The 22,171-nt window shown below is 36.3% G+C and overlaps 1 protein-coding gene across 2 annotated transcripts in view; it reads left to right on the forward strand.

Annotated features, from left to right (window-relative positions):
• SLC16A10 (solute carrier family 16 member 10) overlaps positions 1–22,171 on the forward strand; it is a 143,988-nt gene that overhangs the window by 113,742 nt on the left and 8,075 nt on the right. Inside the window, exon 4 of one of the 2 annotated variants that reach the window (XM_074187372.1) lies at positions 5,014–5,157. The exons of the other annotated variant lie outside the window; for it this stretch is intronic. Within the exon in view, the coding sequence (XP_074043473.1) occupies positions 5,014–5,157 (144 nt within the window). The remainder of the gene's footprint in view (positions 1–5,013; positions 5,158–22,171) is intronic. 2 annotated transcript variants of the gene reach the window in all.

Below are 22,171 nucleotides of genomic sequence, written 5' to 3' on the forward strand. Positions count from 1 at the left end.
GAATAAAAAATGCTGATTCAAATCTTAGCACTGATACTTAACATGTGACCATTAGACAAACCAGGGCTTCAGTTCCCTTATCTGCAAAATGTGGAGTTTGAACTAGATGATTACTAAGATTGCTTCTATCTATAATTCTGTACTTTTGTAATTCTCTCTCTGGATTATGTTTTCACTTTCTTATTAAACTGCTTTATTAGTCCATGACATACCTTTTGCTGATTACTTCCCAATTTGCCTTTATCTTCTGTTAACAAACTACTGACATTGCTCTTTGTGTGCTCTATATGGGCCTATGTGACTAATAGGCAATTGTAAATTCTTAGAGCATTTATTAACTACTTATTTCTTACTGTAGGGCAGCCCTATACTAAGTACTAGAGATATAAATATAATAAAACTATTCCTAGTCTCAGGGAATTCCTAGTCTTTCAGTCTAAAGAGAAGACAAAATATACAAGGAAACTGAAAAAGTGAGAGAGAAAAGAGGTACCCTGAGGGGAAAGCCAAGTTGCAGGTTAGAAAGTAATCTGGAAGTTTCTTATTTAATAACTTTGGATATTGTAAATAGTAAGATAGGAATATTGTAAATAGTAAGATAGGAATATTGTAAATAGTAAGATAGGAAAAAAGAGGGATCAGTAAGACATGGTTCCTGCCCTCAATAAGTTTATGATTTAGCTATGGAGAAAATGTATCAGCACAGAAATTTAAGTAACACTATAATCCAAAGCTGGCCAAAGTACCTATTAAGATAGTTTCTATGGATCCTAGGAAGTGAAGTTGTCATTTCATCATCATTAACAATTATACTGGGGAAAAGTGGAGGCTCAGAGATGATTAGAAATGATCTCTTGGGATGAATAGTAATGGTAATGAGAGAGAAGATAGATTTTTTTTTTAGATTTTTTTGCAAGGCAAATGGGGTTAAGTGGCTTGCCCAAGGCCACACAGCTAGGCAATTATTAGTGTCTGAGGCCGGATTTGAACTCAAGGTCCTCCTGACTCCAGGACTGGTGCTCTATCCACTGTACCACCTAGCTGCCCCAAGCTAGATTTTCTTAAGACTTTTTTTCACTTTTATTTTTGTTCCTGTAGTCTTCCTGTTACCCTTCCCAGATAACTATCTCATATAACAAAGAATTTTTTTAAAAAAAGAAGAAGAGGAAAGTGAAAATACCCCCAGCGAAACCAGTCAAAATATAGAATTTTTTTTTTACTATATGCAGTGTACCATACCTGTGAACCATTCCATCCCCACTCCAACTCCTGCAAAATGATAAAAGGGAATGTCTTCTCCTCTTTGGGACCAAAATTGATCTTTTGTAATTTTGCAACATTAAATTAGAAAATATATTTCTATGAATGACTTGGATGAAAGCATACTTAGCAAATTGGCAGATGACACAAAGCAGGAGGGATGGTTAAAATGGCTAAATCTAATAAAATGCAATTCATAGGGTTAACTAGAAAATTTTAATCTTGAATTCAATACAAGATGGGAGAAGCATTTTTAGAGAGACATTCCATGTTGGGCTTTTAGTATCTTGAAAACTCAGTGTAAATCAGCAGTGTGACATGACAACTAAAAAATTCAATGGTCTCTTAGACAGCATTGAGAGAGAGAGAAAAAAGGTCAAAGATCAGGTCACATGATTATGGGACCACACATCCTCTATTATGTTCAACTCTGGATATTGGTAATCTGGAGAACATCTAATGGAAAGCAAGCTAGGATGGTGAAAGAACCCTTGAGATCCTACAAAAGGGGAAATGATGTAAGGAACTGCCAATATCTGCTGATTTCACCTTTATAACATCTCTAGAATTCTTCGCCTTCTTTTTTTCCTCTGTTTCTACCAATACTGGTGTAGGCCCTATCACCTCATACCTAGACTATTGCAATAATCTGCTAGTGAGTCTGCCTGCCACAAATTTTCCCCTCAACTCCATCCAACTTCCATCCATCTTCTTCCAGTCTAAATGTCACTCCCCTGCCATATCCATTGCCTCTAGGATTAAATACAAAAATCTCCTTGATATTCCAAGTTCTTTATAACCCAACTTCAGCCTACCTTTCTAGTCTTTTTGCACCTTACTCCTTTGCCACATGTTCTTCAATTCAGTGACTGTTCTTCAAATGTACCAAGAAAAAGATGCTCCATATTATGACTTAGGTCATTTTCTCTGACTGTTGCCCATGAGAGCATATTCCCTCTTTCCTCTGCACCTACTGGCTTTCCTGGCTTCCTTCAAATCCCAAGTAAAATTCCAATTTCTACAGTAAGCCTTCCCTAATGCCTCTTCATTCCAGTGCTTTCCTTCTCTTAATTATTTCCTACTTTTCCTGTATTCTGGAGCAGCTAGGTGGTGCTGTGGATTGAGTACCAGTCCTTGGGAGGATCTAGGTTAAAATCCAGCCTCAGATACTTGAGACTAACTTTATGTCCTTGGGCAAGTCACTTAACCTTCACATCTAGAGCCATTCCCATTCATCCTGATTTCATATATGGCCAGTGGACCTAGGTGACTCTGAAAAAGAAAGTGAGACTGGAGACTCAACATCATCCCCCCCCCCCCCCCCAAGTTCAAATCCAATTCATGTGCTTGGCCTTCTCTGAGAATGAAGGACAAGCATCATCATCCCCATCCTCATCCTTTCGCTTTTTGTTTGCATGTTGTCTTAACCCATTAGACTGTAAGTTCCTTGAGGGGAGGGTTGCATCTCTTTTTTGTGTCCCCAGGATTCAGTATAGTGCTAGCTAGCTAGCACTGTGGTTTACTTAATTATGTTTATTGATTGATAATTAGCTTAGAAAGAAGAGAAGACTTAGTAGTGTGCATGCTAATTCTTTTCAAGTATTTGAAAAGTTATCTTGGAAGTAGCAATGGATTTGTTCGGTATAGTTCTAATAGGCAAAATGATGAGCAATAGTTGGAGGAAATTTAGGCATCATATAAGGGGAAAACTTCAAAATAATTTTTTCTAATAGAATAGAAGCTCTACTTGAAGAAATTGTTTTATTTTTGCCCTTGAATCCCTAGAACCTAACATAGTATATTGCACATAACAGGCACTTACATTCATATGTCAAATTAGATTTGACCAAAAATAGAATGGGCTGCCACAGGAGATGGTAGGTTCCTTAGTTTTCTTTTCCTTTTCCTTGATGGAAGTACAGTAGTTATTTATGGTTCTATCTTACTAATAATTCACAGAGCTTTGCTCTGCTCAGGTTTTAAACTGGACCAGTTTGTCCCTTGTTGGGCATCCTGGTAGCCATAGGGACCCCACCATATTGATTCTAAACTTAGTGAAGATACCTGATTGGTCATAGTCATATGAAAAAATGCTCTAAATCATTAATTATTAGAGAAATGCAAATTAAAGTTTCTCTGAGGTACCACTTCACACCTCTCAGACTGGCCAATATGACCAGAAAGGATAATGATCGTTGTTGGAAGGGTTGTGGGAAATCTGGGACACTGTTACACTGTTGGTGGAGCTGTGAACTCATCCAACCTTTCTGGAGAGAAATTTGGAACTATGCCCAAAGGGCAACAAAAATGAGCATACCCTTTGACCCAGCAATAGAACTACTGGGTCTATACCTGAAGAGATCATGAAAAAGGGTAAAAATATCACTTGTACAAAAATATTTATAGCAGCCCTGTTTGTGGTGGCAAAGAATTGGAAATTAAGTGAATGTCCTTCAATTGGGGAATGACTTAGCAAACTGTGGTATATGTATGTCATGGAACACTATTGCTCTATTAGAAACCAGGAGGGACGGGATTTCAGGGAAGCCTGGAGGGATTTGCATGAGCTGATGCTGAGTGAGATGAGCAGAACCAGAAAAACACTGTATACCCTAACAGCAACATGGGAGTGATGTTCAACCTTGAAGGACTCGCTCATTCCATCAGTGCAACAATCGGGAACAATTTTGGGCTGTCTGCAAAGGAGAGTGCCATCTGTATCCAGATAAAGAGCCATGGAGTTTGAACAAAGTTCAAGGACTATTCCCTCTAATTTAGGGGAAAAAAACATCTTATTGATGGATCTTGTTATTTCTTAGACTTTTTGTCTCTTTCTTAAGGATATGAGTTCTCTCTCATCACACTCAATTTGGATCAATGTACAACATGGAAACAAAGTAAAGACTGACAGATTGCTTTCAGTGAGCGGGGGAGAGAAGTAAGATTGGGGGGGAATTGTAAAACTCAAATAATATCTTTAATAAAAATAAATTTAAAAAAAAAAGAAGATACCTGATTAGTATAGACCAGTACTACTCTGAACTCCTGAGGTTAAGAGATTCCCCCATCTCATCTTCCTTGGTAGCAGGAATTATGGACATAGAACACCACATCCAGCCTCTCTTGGGATTTTAAGGAAAAACTTGGCGACTGCTTATTAAGTATAATATACAAGAGCTTCTTATTCCAGTATACAGTAAACTAGGGTATCCACTAAGGTCTCTTCTAATTCTGAGGTTCTGTGAGATTGAGAATGAGCTAGATCTCCTCTTAGTCATAGTTTGGGAGGGAATTCATGAGTCTTACTGCCTCTTCTTCAATTTTTGTTATCATATGGGCTATCTTTCATGTATATGCTTGTGGAATAATAATAGTTAACATTTATTGTAGCACCTCCTCTCTGACAGGCACTATACAAAGCATCTTCAAGTTATTGTCCCATTTGATACAACAATCCCAAGAGGTAGGTGCATTATTACCCCCAATTGTTTGGCAAAACCAAACAATTCTTCTCCTTTGTCTGAGGAAAGGTTAAATGACTTGCCCAGGGGTACACAACTGGGAAGTGTTTAAGATCAAATTTGAACTCCAATCTTCCCATCTCCAGGCCTTGCCTTTACTCTATTTTTCCACTATGGAAATAATTGAATTTGAAGGAGTACATGTAACAGTCTGAACAAATAACATGTGCAATGGCACACTCACAGAGGATTTCCTGAATTTATTGACTGATGTTTTTTTTTGTACCTATAGATAAACCATATAAAAGAAAGATTTGCAGAAGAATCAAATAAAGAAATAGTCCTCATGTGCATTGGGATCACTTCAGGAGTTGGACGACTGCTCTTTGGCAGAATTGCAGACTTTGTTCCTGGTGTTAAAAAAGTTTACTTACAGGTATCTTATTTTTTATTACTCACAAAAACAAAATTATCCTTTTTGGTCAATATTTAGCAAAATGCCATGTTTTTCTATCACTATTAAAATGTTATTTTGAAAAATTTAAAGTTCTGCAGACTTTGGAGATAGCTTACAGAAACTTAGTTTTGGTTTTTTTTTTTCAAACTTACATGGTTTTTTCCATGGACAAATCAACTTAGAAGTTAAAAGATCAAACAACATTCTCCTTTTCTCCCAGCTAAAAATACTTCAGAAACAAAATGCTGTCTTTGCTTTATGATTTTTCAGGAAAGGGTAGTTTATTTGACCTGATTTTTAATATCTTGTATAGATCCTGTGCTTTTTACCTTATGAGTTGCTTCTAGTAGTGTTAATGGTTGGATGAGAACTCTTGGGGAGTAAATGGCTAGTTTTGGGTTCATTATTGATCTCTAGTCCATAGAAATTCACATGAATTAATTCAGCTTCTTGAAAGCATAGGTTCTTACACACAGTAGTTACTTAGCATATGTTTGTTAAATTGAATTTTAATTTGATTCTTGAATCACAAAAATCCCTGGTAACCCACCATTAAGCAACTTCACAGAGCCAGAAAGACTGGGTTTGAGTCCCAGCTCCCCTGCCTTCTCTGCTTATTACATGTGTAATAATGGGCAAATTATTTAGTTTTCATAGTTCTCAGTTTTCCTTAATATTTGATTTTTATTAACTATTAATTAACTATTGTTAATTAAGCATTTATATAGAGGTTCAAAGTTTTTGCTAAGTGTTTTAACATATATTTTCTCATTGGACCCTCATAAAAACTGGTAGGTAGGTGCAATTATTTTTTCCACTCTACATAGGAGAAAACAGACTAAAATAGATTAAGTGATTTATCCAGTCAGGATTTGAATTTAGGTTTTCCCTGACTTCCTGAGTTTATTGTAATATAAAGTTCAAAAGATACAGTAATCATTTAGAAACCATAAAGTGCTATAATTAATCATTTGAGATAAACGTTTTATCCACATATTTTTGCTAACTATCTGTTAGGAATAGATTCATATATCAGTGACCACACTTACATGTATTTTAGCCATTTAACCAATAGCAAGGGAGACCTCTAATGGTCATTTATAATTGTGCATACATTATGCTTGCAGATGGTTAGTTACCTGCCTCTCCCAATAGAATTGTAGACATTTCAATGGATTAGAATGTCTTTTGACTAACTTACAGTGTATTTTAGAGTTTTAAAAATTGAATTTTATTTCTTTTCATTTAACAAAAACACTGGCTTTTTTACAACTATTTTGCAATGATCATGATAATTTAAATTTTTTCTTTTTTAAAATTTTTTGTCACCTTAATTTTTGAACATGTGTCTCTCCTCTATCATCCCAAGGAAACTATCCCTGGTATCAAAGAATAAAAAAGGAGGGGGAGTGGTTTGGCAAAACCAAACAATTCTTCACCTTTGATAACATCCTGTAAACTTTGTAAAGAAGGAAGGGGAGGTCTGTTTTTTCAATTTTTCTGGAGCCAAGATTATCCTTTGTAATAGTGCCCTACTCAATTTGATTATTTTGATCTGTTTTAATTTGCTTTTCTTTAATTATATTTGTTGGTTCTTAGTGTAATAACAGTACATTACATTCATGTGGTCAAGGCAAAAAACAATAATGCACCAAAATTTGTTTAGCCTTTCCTCTATCAATGGCCTCTTCTTTGCTTCCCAGTTTTTAACTACAAAAAAAGGAGCTGCCATAAATATTTAGATATTTATATTTATATGGGACCTTTTTTCTGTCTTTGACCTCCATATTGCTGAACAGTATAATCCTTAGGTGTTTAAAAAATACTAGTGAAACTAGGGGTAGCTAGATGGCCTAGTAGATAGTGGGCTGGACCTAGAATCAAGGAGGACTGAATTCAGATTTGGCTTCAGGTAGTTACTAGTTATGTGACCCTGAGCAAATCACTTAATCTTTGTTTACTCCAATTTCCACATCTATAAAATGGGAATAATAATAATAGTAATAATAATAACACCTACTTCTCAGGGCTTTTAAAGGATCAAATGAAATAATAATTGTAAAGTGCTTACCATAGTCCCTTGTACAGAAATGCTTTTATTTATTATTATTGTTATTATTAGTCTCAGATATCTTCCCAAGACCTTCCATACTTGATCAGTAGTAAATAGAGAACTACTCTATACTGTATGTTTAATTTTGGCTAAAATTGTTACTCTCAGCCTTAACTTCCTTCACTAATTTCTGATGAACCATGCATAAGATTTTTAGACTACATACTGAGCCATGAAAAGATTTCACATAAGCCAGAGCATTTTTTCATATTTATTAAAGATTTTATTTATTTTGAGTTTTACAATTTTTCCCCATCTTACTTCCCTCCCCCTCACAGAAAGCAATTTATCAGTCTTTACATTGTTTCCATGTTGTACATTGATCCAAATTGAGTGTGATGAGAGAGAAATCATATCCTTAAGGAAGAAATAAAAAGTATAAGAGATAACAAGATCAGACAATAAGATATCAGGTTTTTTCCTAAGTTAAAGGTAATAGTCTTTGGTGTTTGTTCAAACTCCACAATTCTTTCTCTGGATACAGATGGTATTCTCCATTGCAGATAGCCCAAAATTGTCCCTGATTGTTGCACTGATGGAATGAGCAAGTCCATCAAGGTTGATCATTGCCCCCATGTTGCTGTTGGTTCTGCTCATCTCACTCAGCACCAGTTCATGCAAATCCCTCCAGGCTTCCCTGAATTCCTGTTTCTCCTGGTTTCTAATAGAGCAATAGTGTTCCATGACATACATATACCACAGTTTAAGCCATTCCCCAATTGAAGGACATTCACTTAATTTCCAATTCTTTGCCACCACAAACAGGGCTGCTATGAATATTTTTGTACAAGTGATGTTTTTACCCTTTTTCATGATCTCTTCAGGGTATAGACCCAGTAGTGGTATTGCTGGATCAAAGGGTATGCACATTTTTGTTGCCCTTTGGGCATAGTTCCAAATTTTTCTCCAGAAAAGCTGGATGAATTCACAGCTCTATCAACAGTATAATAGTGTCCCAGATTTCCCACAACCCTTCCAACAATGATCATTATCCTTTCTGGTCATATTAGCCAGTCTGAGAGGTGTGAGGTGGTACCTCAGAGAAGCTTTAATTTGCATTTCTCTAATAATTAATGATTTAGAGCAATTTTTCATATGACTATGGATTGTTTCGATCTCCTCATCTGTAAATTGCCTTTGCATATCCTTTGACCGTTTGTCAACTGGGCATTTTTTAAAGGCCCTCTTCAACATGCCTAGGCTTAAAATGGATATGTTTAACTTACTTTTTTTTTACTAGTAGAAAAAAATTTTTTGACCCTGAGTAAGTCACTTAACCCTGTTTGCTTCAGTTTCCTCATCTGTGAAATGAGCTGGAGAAGGAAATGGGAAACCACTCCAGTTTCTCTGGAAACCCCAAATGGAGCCACAAAGAATACAACATGACTAAGTACACCTGAATACTATTTAGTATGCTTATCAAAGAATTGGCATTCCCAACCAATAGAGATAGTGTAGCTCATGGAGGACTTGACTTTGATCATCATTATGATTGTCATGCTATTCATCTGAACAATAAGGGGGTCAGACTAGATGGCCTCTGACTTTTCATTGACTCTAAATCTGACCTTATGAAAAGGGAAGAGGATGGGAAAGGAATAAATATTTGTAGCAACTACTAAATACTTAAAGCACTGTACTAAATGCTTTTTACAAAGATCATATTATAAACAAATAATAAAATCAAATATAAGCTAAAAATTTTCCCTTCACTAAAGGGCCTTAGCACTTGTTGAGTATTATATAGAGAGAATTCTTCTTAATCTGTGTGTTGGATTAGGTGTGACCTCTGAGGACTCCTCCAATTCTAAGATTATTGAAATTTTTTGATTTTTTTTGTGAACTCTTTAACTGAAATTTCAATATTAACATTTTTATTTAATAGACTCTTACACTGGTTGTATAATCTTGGACAAGTCACTAATGACATGTCAGGTCTGGATCAGAAAAAAGGGGGAAAAACATTAATGTGCATTTAATAAAATTAAAATAAAGCAAAAAATGCTTTATGTTACTTTCCAAAATGATGTATATAGGCTTATTTCATTCCTTTTGTCATTATTTCTATGTGTTTATACACATGTGACTATCAGTTTTTATGCTATTTTCTTCTGACTGCATTTTACATAAATTTATATTGCCTTTCATATTACTCTTGCTCATATTTAATAATAATAATAGCTAATATTTATGTAGCACTGTTATATGCCAGGTACTTTGCTAAGCTATTTACATTTATTACTCATTTGATTCTCATAATCATCCCGGGAGATAGATGTCATTATTATATTCTTTTTACCAATGAGGAAATTGAGACAAACAGAGGTTACATGATTTGTCCAGGGTCATGGAGCTAATAAATATCTGAGGCAAGATTTGAACTTAGCTCATTCTGATTCCAGGCTTGGAATTTTATCTATTGTGACACATACTTGCCAGTATATATTAAATTGCATTAACAATAGCAATAATTATATGTATTAAATTTAATTTTTTTTGTTTTAAATCATGGCACATATAGGCTTAAACAGTCCATATTCACTCTTCTCTATGATATAATCTCTCTTTGGTTCATTTTTCCATCCTAAGAATTTCTGAGAACCTCAGAATATAGTCCATGTTTTAAGTCTTAAAAATGTAAAGGGAATCACTTCAGTGTAAATATTCAAAATAACTATCCAATCTGTGGCCAAGGCCTATTTTGCCTTTGTAACATTTCTTTGCACACACACACACATGCACACGTGCACACCGTGTGTGTGTCTGTGTGTGTGTGTGTGTGTGTGTGTGTGTGTGTGTGTGTGTGTCCCCTTCTGTCTTCAAACTGTTGAATAGTTTCAGTTGTGTCCTGCTCTTGTGACTTCAGTTAGGGCAAAGATACTGGAGTGGTTTACCATTTCCTTCTCCACTCCCCTGATACTTCCAGTACTCTGTTGAAAGTTGTTATCCTCATGTCTAGACTATCAGTTTCATTGCCACAGGCCTTTTTTTTAAGGTTTTTTTTTTGCAAGGCAATGGGGTTAAGTGGCTTGCCCAAGGCCACACAGCTAGGTAATTATTAAGTGTCTAAGGTCAAATTTGAAAGCAGGTACTCCTGACTCCAGGGCCGGTGCTCTATCCACTATAGCCGCCCCTACAGGAATCTTTCTCTGCTCCAATTCATCCTTCACGCCACTGTCATTCAAAGTGATTTTCTAGCTAGCCACATCATTATTCTACTCATCCAGTGGCTCCCTAGAACCTCCAGAAACAAATACTCTGTCCTCTGGCATTCGGAACCTTCCATAATTTACCCCTACCCATCCACTTTTCCAATAATTTTAAACCTTACTCCCACACCCCCACCGCCGTATATTCTATGATTCAGTGACATCTCTTTGTTCTTTCTCCCCCTAAGATAGTCTATTGCTGATGGGCATTTTCACCCCCATGATCTCTCTCCTTATCTTTGCCTCCTGGCTTCCAGCTCAAAGCCTACCTTTGAAAGAATACTTTTCTTAATACCCTTTAATTCTAGTGTCTTGCATCTCGATTATTTCTAATTTATTCTATATTTAATTAATTTGTACACACTTGTTTATAGTTTGTCTCTCCCTTTAGATTGTGAACTCCTTTCTCCATTCCCAGAGCTTAGCTCAGTTTCTTACACCTAGTAGGTGTTTAACAAATGCCAATCAATTGATTGGTATTGCATAAAATTTCTTTTATCCCACAGAAAAACAACATAAAGATCTGAGAGCCAGTATGCTGTGGTGGATAGAAAGCCATTCTCTGTATCTATAAAACCTGGGTTCAGGTCCTGCTTCTGACTTTGTAGCTACAGGGTCTAAAATTGTATGACTCATGGTAATATTTTAACTTTTCTGTACTGCAGGTGACTGCCTTAAACTATAAATTGCATATCAGTCCAGACCTGATTTTTGCTATTGATGTTATGATTTGTTTTTGGGATAGGGTCTCCCTAACTTTCTGCCTAAGCTGGAAATGCAGCAACCATTCATAGTAGGCTTGATTGCAGATTTGATTGGGAAACTTTAACTTATTCCATTTTTTTCTGATCTGAATCTCTTTGCCCTTTCCTTAGGTAGCCATACTGTTGCCAGAGTAATGTGGATTCCCAGTCAGGGGATTTAACACTGCTATAGCTTAGAATTTCCAGATTCAAGTGATCCACCTGCCTTAGTCTTTCTAACACCAGGGACTATATTGTGGACCCTACTATTCAGACTAGGACCAGTGTTTTTTTAAAAAAGTGCCATCTTTTAAGTCCGGAGCTTTACAGTACTACCCTGAAGGTTTGGCACCCCTTTCTGCCTCCCCCCCACCACCTTAAGTTTTCCTTTCTAGGAAGGCAACTCTTTGTCATTTTGGTGTTTTGCATCTTTACCACAGGAAGCTATACAAAGCCTCTAGTCTTTTAGAATTACTCTAAATACACATAGAGTCTAAGGGGTTAGGGAAAGATTAAAACGAATGAACTTGGGGTTGCTAGAATGTTAACCCCCTTTCCCATCATCTGTACCATAAGAATAATTCAAAATAGGTCTGAATAGCAAAATCCAGTGTTTTGTGCCTTTATATGGTTTCTCTATCTCTTGCTACTTACTCCAAGAAGCCTATACTGCTCACCTATACTACTCCCCCTTTCTCTAGGACTTGCATCCAGAACTTTCCAGGAGCTGGGAGGTATTGCTCAGGAAATCCATTTTTTAGTCAGGATTCTAAATAACGTGACTTCATCCTTTCCTGAGTCTCTGTGGTTGAGAGCCTCTTATTGCCCCCCTCCTGGATTATGAGCAAGAGCATGCGTGACCCTATGTGCTTCCTATAAGAAACTAGGAATGAAGCACCATTCTTACCTCCTTACCCCTTAGAAACATGGCACTTGATGGGTGAACTTCTCCATCTGCCTGTAAACATGTCCCCTAATCCCATTTTGAAGTCCTTCCATCTCCATCAACTATCATCCTATCTTTTTTTGTCTATTGAAGCTAAGCTTCTTAAAAAGGCCACCAACTGGAGCTGTGAACTCATCCAACCTTTCTGGAGAGAAATTTGGAACTACACCCAATGGGCAAGAAATATGTGCATACCCTTTGATCCAGCAATACCACTACTGGGTCTATACCCTGAAGAGATGATGAAAAAGGGTAAAAACATCACTTGTACACACATTATTAATAGCAGCCCTGTTTGTGGTGGCAAAGAATTGGAAATCAAGTAAATGTCCTTCATTTGGGGAATGGCTTAGCAAACTGTGGTATATGTATGTTATGGAACACTGTTGTTCTATTAGAAACCAGGAGGGATGGGAATTCAGGGAAGCCTGGAGGGATTTGCATGAACTGATGCTGAGTGAGATGAGCAGAACCAGAAAAAGACTGTACACCCTAACAGCAACATGGGGGTGATGACCAACCTTGATGGACTCGCTCATTCCATCAGTGCAACAATCAGGGACAATTTTGGGCTGTCTGCAATGGAGAATAACAGCTGTATCCAGAGAAGGAACTGTGGAGTTTGAACAAAGTCCAAGGACTATTCCCTTTAATTTAGGGGAAAAAAAAGCTGATATCTCATTGTCTGATCTTGTTATCTCTTATACTTTATGTTTCTTCCTTAAAGGATATGATTTCTCTCTCATCACAATTAATTTGAATCAATGTACAATATGGAAACAATGTAAAGACTGATAAATTACCTTCTGTGGGGGGAGGGAAGTAAGATTAGGGGAAAAATTGTAAAACTCAAATAAAATCTTTAATAAAAATTTTTATAAAAGTAAAAAAATGGCCACCAACATTAGATGCCTCCACTTTCATTCCTCACACCCTCTTTTTGATCCCTTACAATCTGACATTCAACTCATCATTCTACTGAAATTGTTTTCTCTAATTACCAGTGATCTCTTAGTTGCAGATCCATTAGACTTTTCTCAGTCCTCATTCTCCTTGACCTTTCTGTAGCATCTGATACTTTTGATTCTTTCCTTTTTGATACTCTCTTTGTAGGTCTTCAGGACACTACTTTCTCCTGCTTCTCCTCCTATCTATCTGGACCCCTCCTTCTGTTTTCTTTTCTGGATCTTCCTCCAGATCACACTCTCTAATTGCTGATGTCTCCCAGGGTTCCATCCTGAGCTCCCTTTTCTTCTCCCTCTCTACTATTTCACTTGATAATCTCCAGGGATTAAATTAGCACCCCTATGCTGATGATGTCTCAATTTCTCTGCTGACCTCTAATTTCCATCTCCAGTTGCCTTTCAGATTTCTTAAATTGACTATCCAGTAGACATCTTAATCTCACTATGTCCAAAACAGATATTTCCCTTAAACTATCCTCCTTTCCTACCTTTCCTAGTGCTATAGAGGATAAAATCATCCTCCCCGTTTCTCACTACTTAGGAGTTATCTTGACTTCTTCACCATCTCTCACTCCCTCCCTGCTTCCATGACCCAATCTATTGATAGATTAGTAAAAATTATCAATATCATCTTTACAGCAACGATGGACCATGGGGCATATAAGATCTGTGAAATCATTTGGGCTGGTGCTTCCATGGCAACTTCAGGCAGGACTGAAAATTCAATGAATCTAGCTCTTTCTAGGGGTGAATTAATTAAATGTTTGACTAAATATAACAGGCTAATTCTTAAATTGATAATTTTGTTTGGTCCATAAAAGATATTATAATTATTCAAATGACCCTTGACAGAAAAAAAGGTTCCATATTCTTGCTTTATAGTATCTATTGAAAATTACCCCTTCTCTCTGACACTACCATCACTCCAGAGCAGACCCTCATTACCTAACTGAATTAGTGCTATTTAGCCTATTTGTGGGTCTGCCTGCCTCAAGTCATTACCTACTCCAATCCATCTTCTATTCATATGCTAAAGTGATTTCCCAAAAGCATAGGTTCAATCATTAATAAACTCCAGTGGCTTGCTCTTACTTCCTGGATTAAATTAAAAGATGCTCTGTTTGACATTCACAGCCCTTCAATCTAACCTTTTCTACTTTTCCAGTTTTCTTGCACTTTACTCTGTCATGCTCTTTGACCTAATTATACTGGTCTACTGGCTATTTTTTTTTGCAAGGCAGTCAGGCTAAGTGACTTGTCCAAAGTCACACAACTAGGTAATTATTAAGTGTCTGAGGTCGAATTTGAACTCAGGTTCTCCTGACTTCAGGGCCAGTGCTCCATCCACTGTACCACCTAGCTGCCCCTACTGGCTATTTCACAAACAAGATAATCCCTTTCTTAGTTCCTGATATTTTCTCTAACTATCTTCTATGCCTGGAATGTTCTTCCTCCTCTACTCCAACTACTGACCTTCTTGACTTTCTTCAGAGCTCAACTAGAGTCCCCACTTTTCTACAGGAAGCTTTTCCAGTGCCTCTGTATTTCATTTATTTAATTTTTAATTATTTTCTATTTATCTTGTATATAGTTTGCTCTGCATATATTTGCTTGCATGTTGTCTCCTCCTCCTCCATTAGACTGTAACTCCACAAGGGCAGGGACTGTCTTTTTTTCTTTTTTTTTTCTCAGCACTTAGTGTTTCTGAAACAGTATAGGTGCTTAATAAATGTTTATTGATTGATCTTGCTGGGAACCAGATCTCCCATCTCATTTCTTAGGCATCTTTAAGCATGCTACCATTTGGATCCTCCCTACCTTCCAGTTCCCCTCTGTATATTGTCTTCCTTCCTTAGAATGTAAGCCCTCTGAAGTCAGGAAATATCTTGCATTTTGTGTGTGTATAAACATATACATATATATGTATATATATATATATATTTATACATATATATATAATATGACATGCCATGTAGTACATAGGAAATATATTTTTCATATATGCATTCATATATATATATATATATATATATATATATATATATATATATATATTCCCAAAATTTAGGGTAGTGCCTGGTACATAATGTGCCCATAGTAAATACTTTCTAATAAATAGTCTTCAATTTATGCTTGAGATACCAAAAGAAAACAGATTTGGGATTCTGATTTGGTCTTAGCTGTAGTACAATTCTTTCTTTCTTGTCGTCATTATGTGCTTGTTCTCTCATTGAACATTCCTAGATACTGACACTTAATCACTTATTATTTATTTCAAAGTGTGAATAGGTCAAAAAGTATCCAGATTGACATGTCCTCATTCTTCTCAATAAGGTGTTAATGGACATGTCTCAAAGAGAGATTATCAAAGTAATCCAAATAATGCTCCTATCATTAACTTCATTCATTCAAGGTTTCCTTAATCAAACTTTTATATATTGTGCCAAAATATTTTTATATTTTTTATGAAATATTTATATATTGTAAAAAACCCTTCCCTTTATAAAACTTGAAAAAGTTTTAGTGAAGTGAGCAGAACCAGAACACTGTATATAGTAATAGCAATATTATGCAATGATAAACTATGAATAATTTAACCATTCTCAGCAGTAAAATGATCTAAGACAATTCCAAAGGACTGATGGTGAAAAATACTATATTTTTCACTTACTTTTTCATGTTTTTTTTTTTGGAAGGGTGATCTGTGTTTTGTTTTATAACATGACTAAATATGGATATATGTTGCATAATTGCATATGTATAATCAGCATCAAATTGCTTACTCTCTCAGGAAGGGGAGAGAGAAGAGAGGAAGAGAATTTGGATGAATGTTAAAAAATTTCTCCAAAGAGAATTCCAAAAAAAAGTCCAAATTTCTATAATACTAAAATTTTCTTAGAAATATTTTTAATTTCTTTTTTCTACTTTTAAATATATATAAAATTTTGTTTTATATTTATTTTATTTTATTTTTTCCAACTATATGTAAAAAAATTTTAAACATTTTAAAAAATTTGAGTTCCAAATTTTCTTGGGAAGGGCTATTTTATTTTATTATATTTTTGTTTATTTTATATTATTACATTAATTTTGTTATGAGAGTAAACATAAACCCCACTCCCCCTCCCAAGAAGACGAGAAACTCAAGAATAATGAGAGGAAAAAATGTACTTCTGTCTGTGTTCAGATTCCAATGGCTCTGTTTCTGGGATGAGTTGCCTTCTTTCTCTTTAAGTCCATCAAAGAAGTTGCTTCAATATTTTTCCCACAGTTGCTATTACTGGCTGTATTTCCCTCTAGTCTTTTCCTTCCCACTCTGATTTCTTCTATTCTCTCTCTCCTTTCACCCTGTCCCTGTTCAAAAGTATGTTGTATCTGAGTACCCTCTCCCACAACCCTCCCTCTCAGCTCTGGTTGTTTCAGTAGGAAAGTTTGAAAGTCCATCTTTTTCCCTGAAAGAGGATGTCCAGATTTGCTGGGTAGTTGATTCTTGGTTGTACACCAATATCTTTTGCCTTCCAGAATATTATATTCCAAGTCCTAAGAGCCCTCAATGTAGATGCTGCCAGATCCTATGTAATCCTGAATATAGAACCACAGTAGTTAAATTGTTTCTGGCAGCTTTTAATATTTTCTCTTTGACTTGGGAGTTTTGGAATTTGGCTATAATATTCCTGGAAGTTTTTCTTTTGGGATCTCTTTCAGGGGGTGAGAGATGAATTCCCTTAATTTCTATTTTACCTTCTGCTTCTAGGATCTCAGGGCAGTTTTGCTGTATTATTTCTTGAAAAATGAAGTCTGGTCTTTTATCCTGGTTGTGACTTTTAGGTAGCACAATAATTTTTAAATTATCTGTTCTGGATCTGTTTTTCGAGGTCAGTTGTTTTTCCAATGAAATATTTCACATTTTTTTTCTGATTTTTGATTTTTTTTAGAATAGCTTTATTTCTTATTGATTTCTTGTAAAGTCATCAGCTTCCTTTAGTTCATTCTGCATTTAAAGAAGTTATTTTCTCAGAGAGCTTTTTTTATCTCCTTTTCTAGCTGGCTAATTCTACTTTTTATTTGTTTTTGTTTTTGTCTTTTTGGCAAGGCAGTGGGGTTCAGTGACTTGCTCAAGGCCACACAGGTAGGTAATTATTAAGTGTCTGTGGTCATATTTGAACTTGGATCCTCCTGATTCCAGGGCCAGTGCTCTATCCACTGCGCCACCTAGCTGCCCCCAATTCAGCTTTTTAAGGCATTCTTTTCATCATTTGCCTTTTGTGTTCCTTTTTCCATTGACCTAAACTGGTTTTTAACATATTATTTTTATTAACATATATAATATTAACATATTATTTTCTTCAGTATTTTTTTATATTTTTTTCACCAAGTTGCTGATTTGGTTTTCATGGTTTATCTGCATCTCTTTCATTTCTCCTCCCAATTTTTCCTCTACTTCCCTTAATTGCTTTTCAAAGTCTTTTTTGTGCTTATCTATAGCCTGAGCCCATTTTCTATTTCTCTTGGAGGTTTTTGATACAGAAGCTTCGACTTTGTCATCTTCTGAATCCTCCATGGGACCAAAGTAATTTTCTGTGGTCAGATTCTTCTTTTCCTTTCGTTTGCACATTTCCTCAGCCTAAGACTGATTTACCACACTTCTAAGGCTTTGGGGGGGGGGGCACCACACTGGGACTTTAATTCCTCTAAGGTCTTATGAGAAGTTCTGACTGCTCTCTTGCCTGTGCTTGGTATGTGGATGACACAGGCCCTCCCCTCTGCCCTGGAGCTGTGAGGAGAGTTCCTGCTCCACTATGGTGGTGTTGTGAGGGCCTAGACTGTAATCTGGATTTGGGTGTGGGCAATTGGCTGAGTCTTGCCCCAGGGAGAGCAGAGGGACTTCTGCAGTCTCCCCTGACCCCCTTACTGTCTGTGGACTTCACTTTGGAAGTGCAGGCCAAGTTCCCCGATTCCCACTGCAGGTTTTCATGATCTGGGGGCCAGGAGGTCTGAAAACCACCACCCCCCCTCCACAGACCTAGGTGCCTCCAGGGATCTAGGTACTTGGCCCAGCTGTGCTGCAGCTATGAGCTTTTTCCAACCCCCAGTCCCAGTGAAACAGACCTTTCCCACAGAACTTCTAAGTTGTCTTGGACTGGGAAATTGTATCACTTAGTCTTTATGTGATTCTGCCCCTCCAAATTTTGGCTAGAGTCATAATTTGTCAGCTTTCAGAATTTTGGGGGGAACGAGTTTCTGGGAATTCCTGCCTTCATGCTGCCATCTTGGCTGTACCTCTAGAAGGCAATATTTTTAATTTCTAAAATAAGCCCTTATACTTTGTCTGTCCTTTTTGGTGGTTATGTATAGCTCACTACCTATTCTATCTTCTCTTCATTTTATCTTTTGATAGTAAAGCAAGAGAAGGTTGAAGGCATCTAGCATTGAGGCTGCACGTGAGGACATGCAAGAGATAGAAGTAATTGCTGCTTTTCCATCAAAATCAATCAGATTTTCCCTGCTTTGGTATTTTTCCCAGTTTTCTCCAGTCAGTTTGATACCCAGATTTCCTCTCTATTTCCTTCTCTTTTAAGTATTTGTCTCTGGTATTGTCATCCCAACCCCACTGTCCACCTTCCCATAATGAGACTTAAAATATTAAATCAATAAACCTCTGTTCCTCCATAAGCATTTTAATTCTCTTGAAGCCAGTTCCTGAGCCAGTAGTAGTGGAAGAATTGGCATTTAAAAACCCTCACCGGATTCTACCATCCCATATCTCCATCCACGTCTTGAGAAAGCTACCTATTCTTAGTGTTTCCACTTTCATCATTTGATTAAAATTCCACTTGCAAAGTTACCAATGATCTAACAGCCATCTCAATCCTCATCATACTCGATTTCTTTGTATTTGATATTACTGATCACTTTCTCTAGGTTTTCTCAACATTGCTCTTTGCTAGTTCTCCTCCTATTTGTCAGATTTCTCCTACTTGGCATCCTTTGCTGGATCATCATTCATGTCATAACCATTAACTTTGTGTCCTGGAAGAATATTTTTCCCCTTTATATTATCTCACTTGGTGATCTCATCAACTCAAGGATTCAAATATCTCAACATACATTTTCTAAATCTATGTATCTAACTCTAGTCTCTTTCCTGAGCCATAGTTCTACATATCACCAATGTTTTTAGAACATCTCGATCTAAATTTCTATAGGGATATGAAATTTATCCAACTAGAACTAATATTTTCCCTCAATCCTTTTTATTTTCCAAGCATTCATGTTACTTTGGATGATACCACCATTCTTCCAGAACCCAGGTTCACAAATTTGGTATCATCTTTGATTCCTCACTTCTGTTCAACCCACATATCCAATAAGCTGCTGAATCTTGCATCTACTTTCACCACATCTCCCGTATCCACCCCTCATTCTCTACCAACACAACCACAAACCTAGTTTAGGACCATCATCACTTCTTACTTGGACTGTTGCATTAATTGTTCTCCTTTCCCCAAATCTTTCCCCACTCCAACATCCACACAGCTTGCCAAAGTTACTTTTCCATAGCAAAATTCTTCCCAGTTCATTCTCCATGGCTTTCTTATAGTCTCTAGGATCAAGAATAAAGTCTTTTGTTTGTCATTTAAAGTTTTTCACACTCTAGCTTCTTATTACTTTTTCAGTCTTGTTATAGTTCCCTTCTATATATCCTATAATCCAGCTTACTACTTCTCTTCTTCTTCTTCCACCTCCCTTCTCTACTATCCTTTTTCCCCTTCCTCCCTATTCCTCCTTCCCCCTCCCCCCCTTTCTTCCCCACTCTCCCTTCCTCCCTCTTCCCCATTATGGGAGGGTAGAGAGTAGGGTTGGGAGTGATGGTGCCAGAGACAATATTCTTAAAAGAGAAGGAAAAAAGAGAGGAAACCTGGCAATTTTATAATTGTAGGGATAGTAAGAATCTGCCAGAAGTTAAGAAGTTCAAGGTCTGTTGTTATCTGAGTTTAACTTAGAAAAGCACTGTCCTATTATCCTGTGTCTTCTACTGCAGAGTCATGGACTCAGAGACTCTAGTAATATAATGAAAATGAAGAAGCTCATAAGAACATTAGCATCTAATGAACATCACTTTTCCAGATCTGTTTACCTCATGAAATGTGTGTTTCTTGCTCATAGCCAGGTGAATTATCTGTGTTTTTTTCTTAAATTATAATCAAGCCTCTGGGCAAGATTTAAGACTGACTGACTTCCTTCCAAGAAGTGTCTGTTCTCTGTGATAGAAGTAGAAAAGTCAATAATAAAAAAAATATTTTTATTCTTGGCTCTAGAAACTGACTCCAAGGTGGTCATTTTCCCAGAACCTGAAAAATATTATGACTGGAGATCTTGGCATTCATGGTTTAGGAAACTGGAAACTAAGACAATCTTATTTTTATCCTCCCAAGCTGTTCTATATTCTCCATGATGTACTTTTGGAAAAAATCTATTCAAAATTTTCTGGAATGCAAGAAATCAATATTTAAGGGATTAGTATTTTCCTTATTGCTCATTTTTTGACTTCTCAATATAAAATAGCTTATAAAAATCTTTTCATAAGAGAGTTTGTGCCAAAGTAAGCAGTTCTGTGTACTGCATGTAGGAATAATTGTGCTACAAGGAAAGTGAATCTTGGCTTAGCTAGATTTTATACAGTAATGTCTACAAGTAAAGAAAAATTGCTTTGCCCACAAAACAAGTGAGGATAAGATAGCTAGAAGCTAGTTCCTTCCTCAAAAGTGATAAAGAAATGGAACTGAATATTTACATGGCATTCAGATTTCATCAATTCAGTATGGCATAAAACAGAAGTGGAAACATTTTCTCTCTTTTTTTAAAGAAAAGATTATGCTGCATGAGGGAGATTAAACATTTCCTTATTAAGGTAACATGGATAAATCCTAGTGATGTGATTGGAAATAATCTGGTTCATATCATATGACTGACCTATCACAAGATTTCCTGAACAAAGTCAAAATTTTCAAGTCTTGGTGGATTTTGTGGACAAAAGCAGTTTTAACAGTTAAAATTTTGAATATATTTTTATAATTGTAAGGCTAGTAAGACTCTGCCAAAAGTTAAGAACTTAAGGGTCTATTGTGGCTATGTGGGCTATGAAAATTATAATCTCTGATTCACATACATATAGTTTTTAAAAATTTACATGTTCACATGGGTTCTCTATATTATCCATTTTTATTCTAATGCCCCATTTTGCAGATGAGAGGACCAAGAGTAGGTGTTTTTCCTCAGACCCACACAATGAATTATTTCCAGACTGAAGACTAGAACCTAGGATACCCGACTTCCAGCTTTTGTTTTCTTTCCATTACATCATCTTAACAATACCAAATGTGGATTAAATATCTTGAGGCAACTTTGGCTAAGAAATAGTGAATGTATTTCTTTTCTTAAAAAAATTATGAGCTTACCTAAGTTTACATCAAGCATCATTTTCAAAACTTTACAATAAGAAATATACAATAGATGATAACATGAACCATTTCCTCTAAATCCCCTTTTGATGATTTACTAAACATCTATATATAAGTAACAATATTATTTACTAACAGGTCAGCTAGGTGGCACAGTGGAAAGAGTACTGGAGTGCCAACCTTGGAGTCAGAAGGAACTGAGTTCAAATCTGGCCTCACATAGTCATGTAGCTATGTGATGCTGAACAAGTCGCTTAATCCTGTTTGCCTCAGTTCCTCATTTGTAAAATGAAGAGAAAGAATTGGCAAATCACTTCAGTATCTTTGCCAAGAAAACCCCAACTAAACAACTGAATTAAATTAATTTTTTAATGTAATTAGAGACTATGTGTATATTTGTCCTTCTAGTTCAGTATCTGTCGGATTCTGTATTTCCACATTTTTTTATCCTTCATTTGACATTCTTAATGATGCTTGATGATGCTATGGTTGTTTTATATGCATGTTACAACTATATTTGCATAGAGAGCCGTTTGCTGTGTACGGTCAGTAAAG

This window comes from Macrotis lagotis, chromosome 5 (assembly GCF_037893015.1).
Source record: "Macrotis lagotis isolate mMagLag1 chromosome 5, bilby.v1.9.chrom.fasta, whole genome shotgun sequence".
NCBI classification, from domain to species: Eukaryota; Metazoa; Chordata; class Mammalia; order Peramelemorphia; family Peramelidae; genus Macrotis; species Macrotis lagotis.